At 41.1% G+C, this 23,994-nt stretch overlaps 1 protein-coding gene across 7 annotated transcripts in view; it reads right to left on the bottom strand.

Annotated features, from left to right (window-relative positions):
- The window catches only part of klc1a (kinesin light chain 1a), a 113,637-nt gene that overhangs the window by 69,959 nt on the left and 19,684 nt on the right, over positions 1-23,994 (bottom strand). For all 7 annotated transcript variants that reach the window (XR_011887407.1, XR_011887411.1, XM_072270022.1 and 4 more), the window contains exons 3-5: positions 20,955-21,185; positions 8,114-8,192; positions 7,248-7,473 (exon numbers count right to left, since the gene is read on the bottom strand). Coding sequence is in view for 5 of the 7 variants with exons in the window: in XM_072270022.1 (XP_072126123.1) it covers positions 7,248-7,473; positions 8,114-8,192; positions 20,955-21,185 (536 nt within the window). In the remaining 2 variants the exon portion in view is untranslated. The remainder of the gene's footprint in view (positions 1-7,247; positions 7,474-8,113; positions 8,193-20,954; positions 21,186-23,994) is intronic.

The following is a 23,994-nucleotide window of genomic DNA, read 5'->3' on the forward strand; positions in this document are numbered from 1 at the left end:
ACATGATCCCTCCAAAGCAGAAATGAAAAAGAAAGCACACCTGTGTGTCTAGACAAACTTCACTCGAGAAAGCACTAGTGTCAGTACCACCTGACTACATGCCTGCTTTAAATGGCTCAGCTTGAAACTTGCAGGTCCTACCAGCACTTGAGAATGGAAAGAAGGGAACTACATCTGTAAAGGGACAGCCCGCGAGTGTGCCTGTTCTCCACCTTGAAGATAAAATGCAGAGGATGCACTGTCAGTTGGTCTACAGTCTCCGATTACAAGACCATAAAACATAGGCACAGAATTAAGCCATTCAGCCCATGAAGCCTGCTCCACCCTTCCATTATGACTGATTTACTATGCCTCTCAATCCCATTTCTGTTTCCAGAGCACCATCAAGAAGGCAACTCATGTGAGCAGCTCTGATGGAAATCATCAAATACTCCCGTTTCAGTCTTCTACAGTTGAGAACCACAATTACATCTAAGGTATGCACAGATAGTAACATAGTTTTAATGCGATTTTTAAAAAAAATCTATCCTTACTTAAAATCGACTACCCGAACAGACTCTGGTTGCTGGTACAGTTCCCTCTTAAGACAGCGAAAAAGAGGAAGTTGCTTGAGTTTAAAATTTTGTCTAAGGAAGCATGGATTTCACCTCCCAATACCGACCATCTTGCTGGCAAACATATAGTCTCTGATAAATAAAATTATAGATCTCAGAGCTAGTGTGCTGTACCAGAGGGTCATTTGGACCAGTTATGTTTTTGTTTCACGGAATCTTGGTTAACCTCCTCCATTTCAGATGCAGCAATTCAGCTTGATAGGTTCACAAAACATTGCCAAGATATGACAACTGTGTCTTTCAAAGGCAGAGGAAGTGAAGTATGCTTCATGTTTACTCCTTGTGGTGTACAAAATGCTGTGGTGTTATCTCAGATGTGCTCACCCGACCTGGAACACCTCGCAATCAAATGTTGTCCAGTTTATCTCTCATGGAAGATTTCAGCAATCATCTTGGTAGTGGTGTACATCCCACACAGGCCAGTGTAAAACAGGCTCTAGACGAACTGAGCGATATAATCAACAGGCATGAAACAGCATATCCTGGTGCCTTCCCAACATTATGGGATATTTTAACCCGCACAGCTTAAAAAAAGTCTCTAAATGATTATTACCAACAAATCACGTAGTACCAGAGGAACTAACACGCTGGACCACTGTTCCACCACCTATCCCACACCCATGCCAGGGGAAGTCTGATGAACTAACTGTGCCTCTACTCCCCAAGGATAGGCAGAGACAATAGACAATAGGTGCAGGAGTAGGCCATTCGGCCCTTCGAGCCAGCACCACCATTCACTGTGATCATGGCTGATCATCCACAATCAGTACCCTGTTCCTGCTTTCTCCCTATATCCCTTGACTCTGCTATCTTTATGACCTCTATCTAATTCTTTCTTGGAAGAATCCAGAGAACTGGCCTCCACTGCCTTCTTAGGCAGAGCATTCCACAGACTGAAGACTACAGCACCAGTAGTGAAGACAAAGAAGGTATGGACAAGGGAAGTGCAGGAGCATGTACAGGACTCATTTGAATCAGTGGACTAGACTATATTCAGGGATTCATCTTCGAGTCTGAATGAGTAAGCCACAGCTGTCACTGACTTCATTAAAAACTGTGTGGCTGAGTGTGTGCTTCACCAGTTGCAGGTTTATCCGGAGAGTGGCAAAATGAAAGCCACCATTGAAAAAAAAGCAGGCAGGGGGATGAACACTTTTTTATAGGCACTGTACTTACTGTAATTCACATTTTTCTCTATTATGTATTGCATAAGAAAACCATTTTGACTTCAGCCTATTTTATCATATGCATCCAAGTACCCCAAAACCTCATCCTTAATAATGGACTCCAACATCTTCCCAACACTGAAATCAGGTTAAATGGTCTATAATTTCCTTTCTTCTGCCTCCCTCCCTTCCTGAAGAGAGGAGTGACATTTGCAATTTTCCAGTCCTCCAGAACAGTGGGCCGTGGACTGGTGACGGGCCGCAAAGCACGTGCTACCAGGCCGCGAGGAAACGATATGATTTGGCGATATGAAACTATATGAGTCAGCTGCACCTTTCCTCATTCCCTGTCACGCCCGCTGTTGAACTTTAACACACGCGAGGTCATCAGTGACCCAAGACATGCAAAGGAATGGGTCCGTGACCCATTTGTGAATGTCCCCGGTGAATCATCCATGTCAGCGCGGGAAATAGATCAACTCCTCGAGCTTGCAAATGACGATGGGCTGAAAAGTATGTTTGACATAACATCTCTGCCGGCATTCTGGATCACAGTCAAGGCTGAATATCCTGAGATAGCCACGAAAACACTGAAAACGTTGCTTCCATTTCCAACATCATATCGCTGCAAAGCGGTGTTTTCTGCGATGAATGCAACAAAAACTAAATTGCTGAATAGACTGGACATAAGGAAACCCCTTCGAGTATCGCTGTCTCCCATCACCCTTCGATGGGACTGTCTTGTTGCAGGAAAACAAGCCGAGGACTCCCACTGATTCAGCGATATTGGTGTGTTCCAATGATTTTATATGTTCATACGGGGAAAATATGCACTGTGTGTTTAATATCCAAATGTTACTTAAAATGTCATGATGCTATTGACTTATAAGTGACTTGTAATTCAGTGGTCCCCAACCTCCGGGCTTTGAAGAATGCAGCAGCACAGCGGTGGCCAGAACGCACCCAGCACACCTTTAAGAAAAAAGTCGAAATAAACATGCTAATTAATTAGGTGCCGCTCAGCACGTAAATGTCGGCCCAGAGCAGAAGCGATTGCTGATTGCGTCGCCTCTGATCTGGGCCGACATTCACATGCTGGGCAGCACCTAATCAATTAGCTTGTTTATTTTGGCTTTTTTCTTAAAGATGTGCTGGGTGCGTTCCGGCCACCGCTATACTGCTGCATTCTTTGCAGCCCGGAGGTTGGGGACCACTGTTATAATTGACTTATCACTATATTCATGCGAGGAAAATATGCGCTGTGTGTTTAAGATTAAATTTGTTAGATAAACCCCTTTAAAAACGAAATTGAGTGTATTAGCCACTTATAAGTGACTTATCACCTATATTCCGGCCGTGATTAACACCCCCCCCCCCCAGTCCGCAAGAATATTGTCAATACTAAACCGGCCCATGGTGCAAAAAAGGTTGGGGTCCCCTGCTCCAGAACCATTCCAGAATCCAGTGATTCTTCAAAGATTATTACTAATGCCTCGACAATCTCTTCAGCTACCTCTTTCAGAAGTTAGGGACGTAGTTCTTCCAGTCCAGGTGACTTACCTACCTTCAGCTCATTCAGCTTCCCGAGCACTTTCTCCTTACTATCAGCAACTATACTCGCTGCTGCTCCAATACTCAAATTTCTGGCAAACTATTAATGTCTTCTGCAGTGAAGACTGATGCAAAATACTTAAGTTTGTCTGCCATTTCTTTGTCCCCCATTATTACCTCTCCAGTGTTATTTTCCAGTGGCCTGATATCCACTCTCGCCTCTTTTACCCCTTATACATGTATCTCTAAAAAAACTTTTGGTATCCTCTTTTATACTGTTTGTTATCTTACTTTCATATTTCATGTTTTCTCTCCTTATGGCTTTTTAGTTGCTTTCTGTTGCTTTTTAAATCTTCCCATTTGCCTAACTTGCCACAAGTTTTTGCAATATTATATGCAAATAATATATTTATATTGTATATTTTGCTTTTATGCTGTCTTGAATTCCCTTGTCAGCCATAGTTACATCGTGCTCCCTATAAAATACTTCATCTTTGGGATGCATCTATCCTGTGCCTTCCAAACTGCTCTCAGAAACTCAAGCCATTGCTATTCTGCTATCATCCCTGCTATTGTCTTCTTCCAATCATCTATGGCAAGCTCCTCTCATATGCCTCTGTAATTCCCTTTTACTCTACTATAATACTGATACATCTGACATTATCTTCTCACTCTCAAACTGCAGGGTGAATTCTATCATATTATGATCATTACTGCCTAAGGGTTCCTTTTCCATAAGCTCCTTAATCAAACCTGTTTCATTATACAACACCTAATCCAGAATAGTCTTCCCTCTAATGAGCTAAGCCACAAGTTGCTCTGAAATGCCAATTCATAGGCATTCTACAAACTCCATCTCTTTCTGATCCAGCTCCAACCCGATCTTCCCAATCTACCTGCATGTTGAAATCCTCGATAACCATTGTAACACTGCCCTTTTTACATGCCTTTTCTATCTCCCGTTGTAATTTATACCCCACATCTTGGCTACCATTTGGAGGTCAGTATATAATTCCCATCAGGGAATCTTTACCCTTGCAATCCCTAACTCTACCCACAAGGATTCTTCACCTTCCAATCCTATGTCACCTCTTTCTAAGAATTTGATTTCATTTTTTACCAACAGAAACATCCCATCCCCTCTGCCTACTTATTTTAACTTAAAAAAAATATATAAATAACACACACACACATATATATATATATATATACACACACATACATACTTAATATAACTCAGTTATTTTTTCTCAGTATTTATCACGTATTTCACTGTACTGTTGCCATAAAGTTAAATTTCACAACATAGGCAGGTAATATTAAACCTAATTTGATTCTTTCAGACACAACTCAGTGATCACCACACATCATACCTGCCAATCCCTAACTGCACTATAAGATCATCTACCTTATTCTGTATACTACATTCATTTAAATATATCACCTTCAGTCCTATATTTATCACTGTTTGATTTTGTCCCAATGTTACACTGCAACTCCTCCCACTAACTGTAATTTTGCCCTTTCTTCTGCCCATGCTTCCTCACTGCCTCACCACATCTATTCGTATACCAACTGTTCCATCCTCAGCCCCATCACTCTGGTTCCCAGTCCCCTGCCCAATTAGTTTAAATCCTCCCCAACTGCCCTAGCAAATCTCCGCACAAGGATATTGGTCCCCTCCCCCTCCACCTGGGTCCAGGTGTCGTCTGTCCTTTTTGTACAGGTCATTCCTTCCCAGAAGATATCACAATGATCCAGAAATCTGAAATCCTGTTAAGAGAGAGGTCCATGGCTATGGCCGTCAAATAAATATTTTAGCAAGAACAATTCCACCTCCTGCACTGGGGGGGGGGATTAAATTACACTGAGTTGTGCATGGCCCTCAAAGCATATGGTGCCGATGACAGGACTCCCCCTAACCGGATGAGGTTTTTCCCAGAAATATACAAACTGGTCCCTCATTCTTATTAACCTCAGGTTATTCTGGATTTGTGGTAACAATGCCGATAAAACCATACCCCTGGATTAGGCAGAGATGTATGCTATAGGAATACTTGCCCGAGGCCTGGGGGGTAAAGCAGGTATACAAACGTACTCTTGGCCACAATTTCCTCAGGAAGGGTGTCCTTAAGTGGGAGGTCGAGAATCCCCTTACTACATGGAACACTGGGTTTCACAAGTTTATTCTTTTCAAAAATGATATTTCAAAACTGTTGGGCTCTCTAGATTCCATGACAGCCAGTGGAGATGTTCTGTGTTATTATTAGTGAGTCCGACTGCTACTTTGTGGATTAAAATGACTATAGAGCATCAAATATGGACGCTGTATAAAAGTAGTTTAAGATTTTGTATAAAGTGGCAGAGGAAAAGCCCTTTAACCGGTGGGGATGGATACCAGATTATTTGGAGACGTTGTTAAGCCTCATCGTGTAGGCTATAACAGTGGTGACCTACACGTCGATCCGGACAGTATTATACCTAGGCCGTGCCTTAAGTGGGACCATAAAACAACAAATGTCCCTGAACCAATAAATCTCCATGTTTCTCATATCTAAACTTTCAAAAGAAACTGAGCCCTTTATGCCTTACTGTACATACAGTACAATAATTAAGAGTGACCTTGTTTGTTCTCAGAGGACAAAAGTGTGGAAAATATGAAAATATGCTTACAAAAGAGTTAATGATTAACTGCACATCCTTACTGCAGAAGTACCAAATCTATCAAGAACTGAAAACTGCTAGAATAAATTAGGCCTTGTGCAGTTAGGATGAAGTCTTTTTTTTTGAAGTTACTGTCTTTGCCTAACTGCATCCGAACTCTGTGACTTAGCAAGGTCCTGGAAATTTACTGAAGAACAATACAAGGAGGAACTGTAAGGAGGTAGAGTCAATTTTGGTTGAAAGCAAAGTGCTACCCCTTAACTGTACCCTTGCTAGCAAGATAATAAAAGGATTTTGCTGTTCACAGTTGGCGTACTCAGGTTATTTGCAACACAGGGTTGTGCAAAAGCATATTTGGCCTTCATCAGTCAGTATATTGAGTTTTGGACTTGGGACATCATACTGGAGTTGTCTACGTTGGTAGTGAGGCTGCACTGGATAGTAAAGAGTACGGAAAAGATTTGTGAGGATGTTGCCAAGACCAGAGGGCCTGAATTCCATGGAGAGGTTGGTCAAGCTAGGCCTTTATTCCTTGAAATGTAGGAGGAGGAGGGGCAACCTCACAGAAATGTTAAAATTATAAGAGGCACTTATGACAACAGCCTTTGGAGTCAAAAGCAAGGGGGCATAGATTTAGCATGAGAGGGTAAACAATTAAAAGGGGACCCGAAAGGCAATCTTTTCAAGCAGAGGGTGGCAAGGATATGGAACAAGCGGCTAGTGGAAGGGGCTGAAGCAGGTACAAGAGTATTGTTTAAGCAGCATATGCAGAGGTGGGCTTAGAGGAATATGGGCCAAATGGAGGAAATTGGGACTTGTTAGGTGGGGACTGTGGTCGGCATGAACTTGTTGAGTCAAGGACCAGAATCCATGCTGTATTGCCCTATGACTCCAATTCAGATACCTCCCAGTTGCAAACTTTATTCCCTCCTCTGTATTCCTGATGTCTCCCAAAGATTTTGTATAAACACTCACTCAATCCCAGCTGTTGTAACTGGAAGACCTGACTTAATTTAATTAAAAAAATCCTTTTACATAACATTTATAAACTGCAGTAAGAGATTTGCCAATAAAAATGTATTTCATTTTTGTTCCAAAGATGTAGAAACTCAAATATTTCTGATCCTATCATTTATTTGCTGCTAATGAATTTTTGGTTAGTATGATCAAGAAAAAAACTTTATGCAACTTTCAAAGTACAAAACCAATTTTAAATATTTAAACTTCTCTACACACAAAAAAAAACACTAACCTGTACACCAAAGCAAGAATGTTTAGCATCGTAGCAACGTCAGGATGGTTATGCCCTGATGTTTTCTCCAAATCTTCAAGAGCCTGTTTACAAAGAGGCACAGCGACTTCATACCTGCCTTGTGATGCATACTGTATGACTAAATTATGCAAGGTCCTTAGTCTGGCTGGGATTTCATAGCCACCCTGCTGTGCTGCAGCAGCTGCACTGCTATGTTGTTGCTGAACTGTAAATTAATAAAATGTTATCTGTATTACATTAAGTGTAGATATAACACTGCAAATATATAGTATTATATTGATTTAACATTTTTAATTAGAGATACAATGCAGAATAGGCCCTTCTAACCATGCCACCCAGCAACCCCCAACAACACCAATTCAATCCTAACCTAACCACAGGACAATTTACAATGACCAATTAACCTACCCAGCATCTTTGGATTGTGGGAGGGAACCGGAGCACCCAAGGAAAGCCCACGCATTCCACAGGGAGGATGTAAAAATTCCTTATAGAGGATGCCTTGAATGAACTTCAAACTCTGATTCCTCAAGCTGTAACAACGTTGCATTAACCACTATGCTACTATGGATATGACATTTCTCAAAATATTTACATCCAAAAAAGAAACTGGCTCCAAACATCAACTGCTTTATTCCCAAGTATTTATAGAAAAAAATCTAAAATACTTTAAACAATTAAATCCAAAATACTCTATGTACCCATTTTGAAAAGTCAAAACATCTGATGTAACATTATTTATTTAATACAATGTAATTACATGTAGCTAAATTTGAACTTACAAAGAAAATCATTTAATTATTGCAAAATTATTAAAAGAATGCTAGGTCATTCTGAACACTTACTTCCCTGTCCTGGTTCATCATCATCATTTGGGAAAAGATCATCCAGAGGTTCTTTGGATGAATCCGTGTCCTTGTCCTCCTGTGCAACATAAGTAAATACACATTATGTACTAGACAAACCAAATGTTTTAATGCATCTGGACACGAGAAGCTGTCACTGAAATGTTATACCTATCCAAAGTACTGATTAAAAGCCATGCAAAATATAAGCATCAGCAGTGCTCTTTGACTATGCTCTGCAATTAGTAAAATCATGGCTAATTCTATGATCCACTTCAGATTTCCTTTAAGTAATTCATTCTCAGCCTTAAATATACAGGTGTCCCCCGCTTTTCGAACGTTCGCTTTACGAAACCTCACTGTTACGAAAGACCTACATTAGTTCTCTGTTTTCGCTAACAGAAGGTGTTTTTACTGTTACGAAAAAAATCAGGGCGCGATAAAAGGCAGTGCATGCCCCGAGCAGCTGCTCTCCCCCGGATTTGGAACGGCTTTCTCGGCGGCATTGCTTAAACACGTGCCCGTGAGCAGTCGTTACCAAGATGAGTTCTAAGGTATCGTAAAAGCCTAAAAGAGCTCGTAAGGGTGTTACACTTCGCGTAAAACTAGACATAATTAAGCGTTTCGATCGTGGTGAATGAAATAAGGACAAAGTGAGTTTGGCTTGTGGAAGTTGACGAAGATGATGTTGAAGAGGTTTTGGCATCCCATGACCAAGAACTGATAGATGAAGAGCTGATGCAATTGGAAGAGGAAAAGGTAACAATCGAAACCGAATGCAGTAGCGAAAGTGAAGCAACTGCGTGAGATTTTCGCTGCAACGATAAAGTACAACTTTAATTTTGAAAGGGTACGTAGGTTTAGGGGATATTTGCAAGATTCTTTGAGTCCTTACAAAAGAACTGTGTGATAGAAAAATGCACAAGGCTCAGCAGTCAAGCAAGCCTTCCACATCAGCCACAGCAGACGACGAACCTTGACCTTTGACATCAAGGCAGGCAGCCATAGAAGATGAGCTGCCTGCCCTAATGGAAACAGACGACGACGAGATGACACCCCAGTGTCCCACCACCCCAACCCCCGGGCCGCGGACAATGCAGCAGTAGCCAGGAGGCACACAGCACATCCTTAAGAAAAAAGCTGAAATAAACATGCTAATTAATTAGGTGCCGCCCAACAAGTAATTGTCGGCCCAGATCAGAGGCGATGCAATCGGCAATCACCTCTGATCTGGGCCGACAATTACGTGCTGGGCGGTACCTAATTAATTAACATGTTTATTTCGGCTTTTTTCTTAAAGATGTGCTGTGTGCCTCCCGGCTACCGGTGCACCCCTGCATGCTTCGCAGATCGGTATCAGTTCGCTGCCCGGAGGGTGGGGGCCACTGCACCACCCAAACTCCAACGACTCAGTCCAACACACTGTCAGTGTCCTCAGCAAGCTGTCTTCCCGATTCCCATAAGTGATACTACACTGTACATACATTATTTCTACTTTATATAGGTTGTGTATTTTTACGTGTTATTTGGTATGATTTGGCAGCTTTATAGCTTAAAGGTTACTGGAGAGAATGTTTCTGCCAACAGTGCTTGCTGAGATTTTCTGTCGAGAGCACTTGTGCTCATGTTTTTGCCAACGGCACTTGTGTGAGATTTTCACTACGGACAACAGTGCAGGCAATGATTGTGGAAAAGTATTTCTACTTTATATAGGCTGTGTATTTATCATATCATTCCTGCTTTTACTATATGTTACTGTTATTTTAGGTTTTATGTGTTACTTGACATGATTTGGTAGGTTATTTTCGGGTCTGCGAACGCTCACAAAATTTTCCCATATAAATAAATGGTAACTGCTTCTTCGTTTTACGACATTCCGGCTTACGAACCGTTTCATAGGAACACTCTACCTTCGGATGGCCGGGGAAACCTGTATTGAAAAAAACTAAGCATTCACAGAAGTAGAAAGGTCACAATATATTTAATACCAAAACATTGCTTCCAGTCATTTTTAAAATGGTGAACCCTTTTTCCTGAGTTGGTAATACCAAGCTCTGGATCTGGTAAAATAAGAAATATGCTTGCAATTCCTCTCAGAATCTTGCATTCCTTAATAAGATTACCTCTTTCTTCTCAGCTCCAATCAGTTCAAGTCACGCTTCCTCAAGTCCCCTTTACACAACAACCTACTCCTCACAATCAGTCTTCCAACCCAAATGCAAAGCCAGCATATTCCTCCCTGGTTACCATGACCAAAGCTGCTCTTAGTACTCCTGATGTAGTCTCAAACTCTTGGTAAATCTCGATGTGTTCTTTTATACAGTTAGAATGAAATTCTTCCATGGAAGCCTACACTTCGTGCCAGTCCATCAAATTCCAGATATTTCACTAGCATTACAGCAGTTTAAGAGATGATAACGATGTGTGAATACTTTTTACTGAAATCCTTCTCTGAAAAAATATTAATTCCTCAAAGACAAGTCCTACATTGTAGAATATACATTAATGGTTATGAACATCAAGAGCAAGGTCAATAGCTAATGACAATTTACGAAATCCACTCACAGAAATTACCTACAGATGTTCTAATACGTTAAATTTATTAGCAACAAAACATTAAATACATTTAGTTAAAATTACTTCTTTCCCCCTATTCAGATCCCCCTTCCTCCATCCTAATTACCACAGTAGGCCACAGAAGTTACTGAACATCTGAAAAACAATGTTGACGGAGGCACAATGTAGAGTGTTGAAGAAGTGGAGATCAAGGAAGTCAATGAAGATGAATTTAGGGAGAATGATCTAGATTCCAGAATCAAGAAAGCTGGAGAAGGAAAATGCAATGTGCAAAAGACAAACAGTGTAAATAATAATAAATAATAATAATAAATTATTAAGTAAATAAATAAAACTGAAAACACTAGTTGTAGAGACCTTTAAAGTTAATCCATAGGTTGTGGAATCAGTTCAGATTTGATATCCAACATCTGAAATCTGAAATACAGGTTTCCTCCCGCCATCCGAAGGTACAGCATTCCTATGAAACGGTTCGTAAGCCGTAATGTCGTAAAGCGAAGAAGCAATTACCATTTATTTATATGGGAAAATTCTGTGAGCGTTCGCAGACCCAAAAATAACTTACCAAATCATCCAAATAACACATAAAACCTAAAATAACAGTAACATATAGTAAAAGCAGGAATGCTATGATAAATACACAGCCTATATAAAGTAGAAATACTTTTCCACAATCATTACTGAACTGTTCTCCGTAGCGAAAATCTCACACGCAAGCGCTGTCCGCAGAAAATCTCACGCAAGCACTGTTGGCAAAAACACTCTCTCCAGTAACCTTTAAGCTACGAAGCTGCCAAATCATACCAAATAACAGGTAAAAATACACAGCTGATATAAAGTAGAAATAATGTATGTACAGTATAGTATCACTTACCGGAATCAGGACAGCGCAGAGCACACTGATGATGCTGTGTTAGGCTGAGTCGTCTCAGGTTGGGAGGTTCAGTGGCCCCCACCCTCCGGGCCACCAACCGATACATTGCCGCGAAGCACGCAGGGGTGCGCCGGTAGCCGGGAGGCACACAGCACATCTTTAAGAAAAAAGCCGAAATAAACATGCTAATTAATTACGTGCCACCCGACACATAATTGTCGGCCCAGATCTATGCTGATTGCATCGCCTCTGATCTGGGCCGACAATTATGTGTGGGGTGGCACCTAATTAATTAGCATGTTTATTTCGGCTTTTTTCTTAAAGATGTGCTGTGTGCCTCCCGGCTACTGCTGCATTCTCCGCGAATCGGTACAGTATCTGTCCGTGGCCTGGGGGTTGGGGTGGTGGGACACTGGGGTGCCATCTCATCGTCTGTTTCCATTAGAGCAGGCAGCTCATCTTCTCCTATGACTGCCCGCCTCGATGTCGAAGGTCAAGGTTCGTCGTCTGCTGTGGCTGATGTGGAAGGCTTGTTTGACTGCTGAGCCTTGTGCATTTTTCTATCACACAGTTCTTTGTAAGGGCTCAAAGAATCTTGCAAATATCCCCTAAACCTACGTACCCTTTCAAAATTAAAGTCGTACTTTATCATTACTCATTCGGTTTCAATTGTTATCCTTTCCTCTTCCAATTGCATCAGCTCTTCATCTATCAGTTCCTGGTCATGAGATGCCAAAACTTCTTCAACATCATCTTCGTCAGCTTCCACAAGCCAAACTCACATTGTCCTTACTTCATTCACGATCGAAACGCTTAATTATCTCTAGTTTTATGCTAAGTGTAACACCCTTACGAGCTCTTTCAGGTTTTTCTGACACCATAGAACTCATCTTGCAAACGGCTGCTCACAGGCTCGTGTTAAAGCAATGCTGACGAGAATGCTGTTCCGAATCCGGGGAGAGTGGCTGCTTGGGGCGCGCGCTGATTTGTTTCACGCGCTGAATTTTTTTCGTAACAGTGAAAACACCTTCTGAAATCGAAAACAGGGTACTAATGTAGGCCTTTCATAACAGTGAGGTTTTGTAAAGCGAACGTTCGAAAAGCGGGGGACACCTGTAAACGATTTGGACATTTTGTTCAGTGTTTATATACTAGCAATTACTGCATTTCCTACACTAGAGCTACAAGGTTATTTTTGAAGTGTAATCAGTTTACTGAAACAAGTTGGAATTTCCTGGAGTCATTCTTATTCAAATGCAAATCTTTTGTAAAATTGGATTATATGAAATTAAAAATGCATGATGCAGTTGATTATGAAGTGACTTTTACTAAGCCCTCTAAGGTCACAGGATAGGAAATCAATGGACTTGAAGGAAGACAATGGTTACAGCTTTATAATGCCAAAATATACAAGTATAGAGAGTTTGGAACTTGGAAGGATGCCAAGCTCAAATGGAGGTAACTAAGGCTTACAAGGAAAGAACACATGAAACCAAGTTCAAGAACAGACCATCTGGCCCCTCAAGCCTGATCCACTGTTCATTATGATCATGGTTGATCTACACATGGTCTCAACGCCTCCTCCAGATCTTCATAGCCCTCAATCATCTCCAATCTTCCTAAGACATGCTTATCCGCACTTTAAATATTTCCAATCTACGAGACTCCACTACTCTCTGGCTAAGAAATTTCCAGGGATTCACTACCCTAAACAAGAAGAAATTTCTATGTACCTCAATTTTAAATGACCAGCTCCTTGCTAGAGTCTCTTCCTCCACAGAAAAGATCTCTACATCTTCCCTAGAATACTTCAGTAAGATCACTTTTTCACTTCCAAATTTCTCCAAATACAAACTCAGCCTACCTTGGTAGGAATTAGGTTGGTGAATCTGCCTCAATGTTACAATATCCAGATTTAGGCCAGATAACTGTAACTGTGCAGTACTCAAAAGTACGGCCTTACCAGCATTCAACACAACTGAACCAAAAAGCTTCACTGTACTGTTCAGGGGAAAAAAAATGGCTTCTCACCCCCAAAGGGGCCGACTCCTTATCTGAGACTGTAGCTCAGAATTGCAGCTCCAGCCAAATGAAACATCCTATCACATCCTGTAAGAATTTTGCACATTTCAATGAGATCACCTCTGATTTGTTAAAACTCTAAAGAATAAAGTCCCACTCTACTTAACCTTTTTACAATAATTTCACCATTCCAAACATCAATCTGGTTAATTTTTCCTATATTCTTTCAAAGGAAGACTATCCATTGTAAGTGCACTGCAGGCAAAAACAGAACATTTACAAATGATGGTGACTCTTGCTTCCATCCTTCTGAACTATTACCAACAGCAGAAGCAAGCTGGAAGCTAGACAGCAACAAAATAAAGTGAGTTAAAGTGTAACTTAGAAATCCTCCTTTTCGGTGCAAGGAAGAAGATGGTGCTGGAGGAGGCAGGATAGAGAATATATGTCTTGATGATAAACATCATTTACACATGCATGGACTGGTCGTTGTGATCTGCCTCATGTGACAATGGCAACATGGCAAGGAGTTTGGCACTGATATTGACTGCAAAGCACCTTCATTTGCTTGGCAAGGTCAGCAAGAATACATCAAATATAATGAACAGTTACATTTACAAAGGAAAAATACTGGCAAGTGACATACTAGCATATCCAATCCAACATTCAATCCAATCATATCCAATCAAATGCAGATAATGCAGTAAAATGAATTATTGGTAGAAATCAAATGCCTATTTTGCATATTTTAAATTTGTAAGTAGTTCTTTCTTATCCAAAGAATGGAAAACATCAACTTCAGAGATCAAAGATAGAAAGACTACAAGGCCACAAGACATAGGTGCAGAATCAGGCCATTTGGACCGGAGTCTGCTCAAATATTCAATCACGGCTGATTAACTTTCCCTCTCAACCCTTTCTCCTGCCTTGTCCCTGTAACCTTTGACACTCTTACTAATCAAGAAACTATAACCTCCGCTTTAAATATACCCAATGAATTGGTCACCAAAGCTATCTGTGACAATAAATACCACAGATACACCTCCCTCTGGCTAAAGAAATTCCTCTCATCTCTGTACTAAAGAGATATCCTTCTATTTTGTGGCTACAGGAAATATCTTCTCCATGGCAACTCTATCTAGGCCTTTCAATATTCAGTATGTTTCAAAGACATCCCCCTCATTCTACTAAACTCCAGTAACAGCAGGCCCAGAGCCATCAAACACACCTCATACATTAACCCTTCCATACCCATGATAATTTGTGTGAACCTCCTCTGGACCCTCTACAATGGCAGCACATCTTTTCTTAGCCATGGGGTCCTAAACTGCTCACAATAATCCAATTATGATCTGACCAATGCCTTAAAAGCCTCATTACATCCTGTTTTTATATTCTAGTTCTCTTAAAATGAATGTTACCAGTACATTTGCATTGCTTATTACTGACTCAACCTGCAAGTTAACCTTCACAGAGCTGTTTACTAGGACTCCCAAGTCCCTTTAACATTTCCAAATTCTGAATTTACTCCCCATTTAAAAAATAGCCTACTCCTTTACTCTTTCTACCAAAACGCATGACTACACTGTATTCCATCTGCCACTTCATTGTCCATTCTCCTAATCTGCCAAGTCCTTCTGCAGACTCACTACTTTCTCAATACTACCTTGGTATCGTCCACAAAGTTTCTCGAAGAATTCCAATATATTTGCAAGACAAGATTTTCCCTTCAGGAAACTATATTGACGTCGACCCATTTTAACATGTGCTTCTAAGCACTCCAAAACCTCATCCTTAATAATGGATTCTAACATCTTGCAAACTAATGAAGTCAGGTTTACTGACCTATAATTTCCTGTCTTTTGCCACCCTCTCTTTTAAAAAGTGAAGTGACAATTGCAATTTTCCTGTACTCCAGAACCATTCCATAATCCAGTGAGGGATCACTACTAAGAGAAAATCTGCAAATGCTGGAAATCAATGTAATACACACAAAATACAGGAGGAACTCAGTAGTCCAGTAAACAGTCAACATTTCGGGCTAAGATCCTTCAAAGGGACTCACGTGCCCTGATGAAGGGTCTCAGCCCAAAATGTCGACTGTTTATTCTTTTCCTATAGATGCTGCCTAGCCTGCTGACTTCCTCCAGCATTTTGTGTGTATTGGTATGAAAGATCACTACTAATGCTTCCACAATCTCTTCAGCTACCTTTTTCAGACACTGGAGTGTAGGCTATCTGGTCCAGGTTACTTACCCATTTCCAAACCTTTCAGCTTCCCAGGTATTTTCTCCTCAGTAATACGAACTGCACTCACTTCTGTTCCCTAATACTCTTACTTCCTGGCATTTTCCCACAGCTAAGACTGATGCAAAACAGTTATTCAGTTCAACTGCCACAGCTTTGTCTCCTACTACTACCTCTCCAGCAAGATTTTCCCAGCAGTCCGATAGCCACGCTTCGCTCACTTTTACTCTTTATATATCTGAAAAAAGTTTTTGGTACTTTTATATTATTGGCTAGCTTACCTTCATATTTCATTTTTTCTTTCCTACTGCATTTTTAGTTGCTTTCTATTGTTTTTCTTTAAAAAGCTTTTCAATCCTCTACCCTCCCATTATTTTTTTGTAACATTGCATGCCCTCACTTTTGCTTTTATACTGTCAGCCACGGTTGCCTCATCCTCCCTTTAGAAAGCTTCTTCTTCTTTAGGATGAACTGATCCTGTATATTCTCAGAAACTCCAGCTGCTGCTGCTCTACCATCATCTCTGCTAGTATCCCTTTCTAATCAGTTTTGGCTATCTTCTCTCTAATGCCTCTGTAGTTTCCTTTACTAATACATATGATTTTACCTTCATCCTCTCAAAATGCAGGGTGAATTCTATCTCATTATGATCACTGCCTCCTAAGGGTTCCTTTATCTTAATTTCCCTAATCTAATCTGGTTCATTATAAAACATCCATTCCAGAATTGTCATTTCCCTAGTGGGATCGATCATAAATTGCTCCAAATAGTCATCTCATAGCACTCTAGAAATTCCTTCTCATGGGATCCGACACCAGCCTGATTTTTCCGATTTACCTACATATTAAAATCCCCAATGAGCATTGTGATGTTGTCCTTTTTACGTCTTTTCTATCTCCCTTTGTAATTTGTACACCTCATCCTGGCTACTGTTTGAATGCTTGTATAGCTCCCATCAGGGTCTTTATACCCTAGCAATTTTTTGACTCTACCACAAGGATTCTACATCTTCTATTCCTATGCCAGTTAATTCAAAGGATTTGATTTCATTTTTTTTTTTTTTTTTTTTTTTTTTTTAAATACCTGGTTTGACGTGAAGAACAATGTGCTGGTGAGGAAGGCACCCCTCCCCGCAGGGGAGCTTACACTCCGTCTGGCTGAAGCTGAGGTGAGGGAGACCCTGCCAGAGTCAACACACACAAAGCTGCAGGGCCCAATAATATACCAGGTCAGGTTCTGAAAGGCTGCGTAGCTCAGCTACATTGGACCCTTTCCAGTTCGCTTAATGCTCAAATCAATCCACCAACGATGCAACAGCCTCTACGCTCCACTCCATCTTGTCCCACATGGAAAATGGGGTCTCATATGCCTGACTGCTGTTTATAGACTTCAATTTGGTGTTCCACACCACCATACCCCAGAAACTGGTGGGGAAACTGTCGTCAGTGGATCTCAACACCTTCCTCTGCAAATGGATACTGGACTTCTTAACAGCAAGGCCACAGTCAGTCCCTGTGGACAGCATTATGCTGAGCACTGGTGCTCCCAAAAGCTGTGTGCTCAGCCTGCTGCTGTTCACACTGCTGACACATGGTGTCACAGGATCCAGCTCAAACCATGTCATCAAGTTTGCGGATAACCTAACAGTGATTGGCCTCATCAAGAACTATACTGAGACTGAGTATAGAGGAAGTGAAGCAGCTGGTGAATTGCTGTGAGGAGACAACCTAAGCCTGAATGTGGAGATCACTGTGGACTTCAGGAAGGTGCAGATGAACCATCCCCCTCTGTGAATACATGGCTCCTCCTTAGAGAGTTAAGTGCACCAAGTTCCTGGGAGTTCACATTACAGAGGACCTCACCTGGCCCCTTAATATCACCTCCCTGAACAAGGCACAGCAGTGCCTCCACTTCCTAAGAAGATTGAGGCAAGAAAGGTTCTTCTGCCCCATCATCTTAACTATGTTTTTTGCACCTCCATCTGGTATGGGGGCAGTCAAGCATCGGACCAGAAGTCCCTACAAAGTGCTATGAAAACAGCTGAGAGGATCTTAGGGGTTTCCCACCATCCATCGGAAACATTTGTCAGGAGTGCTGCGTACTCAAGACCATTAGTATTACTAAGGATCCCACCCATCCATCCATGATCCTCTGACTTACTACTATCAGGCAGGAAACAATGATGCAAAAAAAACAATCAGGATGAGAAACAGTTTCTTCCCCCCCAGCCATTAGGCTTCTGAACTCCCTGAGGTATTGTATTCGAAGGTTAATCTGTTCCAGTACACTATTTAATATTAATGCACTTTAGTTGGTTATTTATGTGATTCAACAGTAGATTTTATCCTTACCTTCATAAGTTATCGTGTATTATGTGTACTACTGTACAACTTAGTTTGGAGAAACATCTCGTTTCTATATACATTATGTGGTTATATACATTATATACATGTATATAGTTAAATGAGAATAAACTTGACTTAAACTACCCCATTTGTCTGCTTGTGTCCTTTTAACATGATGTGGATCAGTGGATCTTAAACTTCCAGCTCTGATCTTCTTTCAACCACAAATCATGATGCCAACAATGCAATACCTGCCAATTTCTAACTGTACAACAAGATAATCCACCTAATTAAGTACAATATGTGCATTCAAATATAACACCTTCAGTTCTGTATTAACCACCCTTTTCAATTTGTCTCCATGCTGTCTGAAGTTAAATTCTTATCCCTTTCTAAATTTTTTTGTCTTTATTCAGGAGACTTCCATAATATCTCCTACACTCGCCTTCCCTTTTACTTATTTTTCCCCCATACTTTTCCAAACTGTTGGACCCAGACACCTATTATTTAGAGCCCTATCCATAGCCCTAGTTAGGCAATTCGCTAGGTCCCTGGTCCAGCATGGTATAGGCGGAGCCTGCCCATCAGAACAGCTCCCTCTGTCTCCAATACCAGTGCCAATTTCCCTTGAACTGTAATCCACTTCTCCCACACCAATTTTTGAGTCATGCATTTGGCTCTTTGATCTTATAACCTCGTGCACCAATTTCCACATGACTCAAATAATAATCCTTTTGGTTATGCACTTTAATTTAGTCCCTAGCTGCTCAAATTCCCTCCACAGAAGCTCTCTCCTCCTCCTTCCAATGTTGTTGGTATCTCAGCAACTGGAACTTTCTCCTCCCACTTCAAATTCTTCTGCAGGTCAGGTGAGATATTCTGAACCTGGGCACCATGCAGACAACACAGAATTTGGGACTCTCAATCCTTGCAACAGAGAATTATGTCCCTTCCCCTATCCCAGTTTCACTCTGCACCCTCCCCCAGCTGCCTACTACCTCCCTCATGGTTCCACCTCCTTCTACTACCCATTGTGGTTTCCCCTATTTCTTCTTCACCTTTCCTGCTTATCCCCTCCCCCGCCCCTCTATCTTTCCCCTTACTGGTTTTTCACCTGGAACCTACCAGCCTTCTCCTTCCCACCCTCCCCCCACCTTTATAGGGCCTCTGCCTCTCCCTCTTCAGTCCTGACGAAGGGTTCCGGCCTGAAACATTGACTGATTGTTTCCATGGATGCTACCCGACCTGCTGAGTTTCTCCAGCGTGTTGTGAGAGAATTACGTCTATTTTCCTGACTATACCATCTATAATTACAACTATATTTCACTTTTCTCTCCAGTCTTGAATGGCTCCCTGAAACAGGATACCACAGCTTGTATGCTCATCCTTACTGCAACACCCACTCTCAGCCTCACAGACAACAACAATCTCAAACCTGTTGGACAGGCTCAAGGTAAGACTCCTCCAACACTACCTCTTAAATCACCCTACCTACCACACTTGCAGTCACACCCTCTTGTCTTGGCCACAGCACAAACTTTTAGTAGTTAATCTAGTGTGTTTGACTGCCTTATAAGCACAGTGTCCAGGTAACTCAGTATTACAGTGTTTACAGCTCAGATTCCCAGTCAAAAAACTTTTTGCCCGAGTTCCTTGAGCAACCAAGGAACTCGGGCACTTGCTGCGGTCATTGTGACCAGGAACCACACTGGAGTCCACCAGCTGCCACATCATGCAGCTACAAATCACCTAATCCTGCATCTCCATTTTCTTTAATTTGTTGTAATTTGGTATCTTTTTAGTTAACTATTATACAAAAATCCCTACCTGCTACTCAATTATACCTCCTTGCCAAAGACTCCCAACCCAAAGTCTCAGACCCAAGACTTCTCCACTGGCCCATTCACACAATAGCCAATCCAAAGTGGCCCCTGGGCCTTGGCCTCGACTTCTAACCGAAGCCTCTTGAACCAAAGCCTCATTCCCCACTCTAACACTGCCCACTCCTGCTTAAACCTCACTTTTATTTTGGTCAAGTGAAACTCATACAATAAGACTTGCTTTTTTCAATGGTTTCTGCTCTCACATAGATCTCGCTCTTGCTACTCCAAAGTGAAACTCACATGCAAGGAGACATAGTCTTGTCAATGGCTTGCTTTCTCACAAAGATCTCATTCTCGCTAGTCCCAAGTGAAAGAATAAAAAATTCATTCTGTCATACTATACTGCAGCCTGCCTTGGAGGGATACTTAAAACATTTTTATTCTGTCACTTTGCCACTTTTATTTTAAGTTACATTAGAAATAAACACAGATCAAGTAAAATAACCATAAACCAATGAACACCTCATGAAATTGTAAGATAATGATTCACTGAAACAATTCTGTTTCCGCATTTCTATTAGTGACAGGCATAGTTTTCATCAAGGGAAGGCATCATTGATAAAACCCAGTAAGCTCAAAATGCTGATATTATCAGAGTTTGCACTGGATAGAATGGTGGAGTCATAAAGCACAGAAACAGGCCTTTTGGCCTAATGTGTACATGCTGGCCATCTTAACTGGCATTTAGAAGCCTGCAGTAGGGAATTCCAAAGATAACTCAATTTTACATTGTATTTAGAAAACAAAACAAATATTTATGCTGTTTTCTACACAGTTGCATTATAATTTTAACAGTATTATCTTCTGAAATGGCATCTAAAGAAATGAATCAAGCAAATAGGTACAGTTATCTCATCTATACACTATTTACATGCAATCTGCTGTCTACTCACCAGTGGTGAAAGGTCTTCATCAAATTTTTTGATCTGATTCATAAATTCTAAATGCTTCTTTTCCTCTTCCAGTTGAGCTACACTCTGTTCACTTTTCTGCAACTTTTGTTGTGTGTTTGTCAGCTCATCTCGTAGCCACAGGTTCTCGTGAAACAATCGATGTACCTGAGCACGTAGTTTTTGTTTTTCCGATTCCACTGCATTTAAGTGACTAGATAATGCCATCATAACCTTAATACAAATCATAGTAAGCACATTTTACAAAACTGAAGTAATGAGACTGCCAATATCATAAAATGTGTCCATATAGGAAAAATATTCTAAAGTGTAGGATAACAATTTTAAATGCACTGCCCAAGCCCAAATTAAACATCTTGTCATATAATCAAAATAATAACATTGCAATGTAGTTTTACACTCAAATTTTGTAAAAACAGGATTAAGTTTCAGTGGTTTTACATTACGGAACCAACAAAAAAGGTTATTCAAAAACATTGGTGATTCATACTGGAAAGGTGTCATTTTCTGGAGCTTTCAATGAATAGCATTCTCTCTACACTACAAATCAAAACAAAATATTATAAAATCCAAATAGTTAAATACCTGCAATAAATGATCATAAAATAAATTATGCCACTATCAATTACCATACCACAAGCTGTCTCTGGACTATAGCACTAATATCATTATTGTGGTGCCCCCTTTATTAAAAATTCTATAAAGTTTGTATCTTAACATTTTTCAGATTCCATCTTGTACTAAATCATAATATGTTCAATGCAACACAAAGCCAAAGATACACTAGATGTCTATTTTATTATAATAGATTTTACCATTTAAGTAAACAATAAGTTCATGAGAAAAAAAACATCCTATCCACCATCTCAAATGCAAATCTATAGATAAACTATTATTCTATTCCCAGTTAATTTGTCTTTTTCCACTTCTTCAATGATATAATGACATCTCCACATGTCACAATGAAGTAAACCATAAGATATAGGATCAGAATTAGGCCATTTGGCCCATCAGGTCTGCTCCACCATTTCATCATAGCTGATCCAATTTCCTCCCAGACCCAATCTCCTGCCTTTTCCATGTATCCCTTCATGTCCTGACCAATCAAGACCTCTGCTTTAATTCGACATAAAGACCTGGCCTCCATAGCTGCTGCAGCAAAGAATTCCACAGATTCACCACTCTCTGGCTAAAGAAATTCCTCCTCATCTCTGTTCTAAAAGGGCGCTCCTCTATGCTGAGGGTGTGTCCTCTGGTCCTACCTTAGGACTCTCCGCATCCACTCTATCAAAGCCTTTTAGCATTCAATAGATTTCAATGAGGTCACCCCATCATTTTTCTGAAATCTAGTGAACGCAGGCCCAGAGCCACCAAACACTCTTCATATGGCAAGCCATTCAAACCTGGAATCATCTTCATGAACCTCCTTTGAACCCTCTCTAGTTTCAGCATATCCTTTTTAAGGGGCACAGAACTGCTCACAATACTCCAAGTGAGGCCTCACCAGTGCTTTATGAAATCTCAACATTACATCCTTGCTTTTATATTCTAGTCCTCTTGAAATGAATGCTAATATTGCATTTGTCTTCCTCACCACAGACTCAACCTGCAAATTAACCTTTAGGGAATCCCGCAAAAGGACTCCAAGTACCTTTGTGCCTCAGGTTTCTATATTTTCTCAATCCTTTCATTTCTTCTGCCATTCCTTTGCTCATTCTCCCAATATGTCCAAGTCCTTCTGTAGCCTTTCTACATCCTCAAAACTATCTGCCCCTCCACCCATCTTTATATCGTCTGCAAACTTTGCAGTAAAGCCATCAATTCCATCATTCAAATCATATAGCGTAAAAAGAATCGAACCCAACACAGACCCTTGTAGAACACCACTAGTCACAGGCAGCCAACCAGAAAAGGCTTCCTTTATTCGCAATCTTTGCCTCCTGCAAATCAGCCACTGCTCTATCCATGCTAGAATCTTTCCTGTAATACCATGGGTTCATAGCTTGTTAAGCAGCCTCATGTGCGGCACCTTGTCAAAGGCCTTCTGAAAATCCAAGCACACAACATCCACTGACTCTCCTTTGTCTATCCTACTTCTTATTTCGTCAAAGAATTCAAACAGATTTGTCAGGCAAGATTTTCTCTTGAGGAAACTATGCTGACTACTGCCTATTTAATCATAGGCCTCCTCCACTTCAGGTGCAAGTTGTATCTAAAGTACAGGTCCCACCTTCCCTGGAAGAGAGCCCAATGATCTAAAAATCTTATGTCCTGCCTCCTATACCAACTCCTTAGCCATGTATTAAACTGGATAGTCTTCCTAGTTCTGGCCTCACTAGCACATGGCACTGGTAGCAATCCTGAGATCACAACCCTGGAGGTCCTGCCCTTTAACAGCACTTAACTTCTTATGCAAAACCTCGTCACTTGTCCTACCGATGTCATTGAACTTCAGGCTGTTCACCCTCCTACTTAAGAATGCTGAGGACACTATTTGAGAAATCCCACACCCTGGCAACATATTTATCAGGACTCTCGTTCTCGCCCACAGAAACTCCTGTCCATTCCCCTAACGAATCCCTTATCACAACAGCATGCCTCTTCTCCCCCTTCTCTTTGCCAGAGACTCAATGCCAGAGATCCAACCACTGTGACTTTCCTCTGTTAGGTCAATTTCTTTCCCCCCTCCCCCTGCCCAAACAGTATCCAAAGTAATATACCTGTTGTTGAGGGGATGGCCACAGGGGTTCTCTGCACTGGCTCCTTAAACCCTTTCCCCTTCATGACTGTCACCCACTCTCCTGTGTCCTGCACCTTGGGTGTAACTATATCTTATCAATCGCTTCCTCAGCCTCCCGAATGATCTGAAGTTCATCCAGTTCCAGCTCCAACTCCTTAACATGGATTGTTAGAAGCTACAGCTGGATGCACTTCATGCAGACGTAGTCATCAGGGACACTGGAGTCTCCCTGCCTTCCCACATCCCACAAGGGGAGCATTCCACTCTCTTGCCTGGCACTGA

Source organism: Mobula birostris, chromosome 1 (assembly GCF_030028105.1).
Source record: "Mobula birostris isolate sMobBir1 chromosome 1, sMobBir1.hap1, whole genome shotgun sequence".
Taxonomy (NCBI): domain Eukaryota; kingdom Metazoa; phylum Chordata; class Chondrichthyes; order Myliobatiformes; family Myliobatidae; genus Mobula; species Mobula birostris.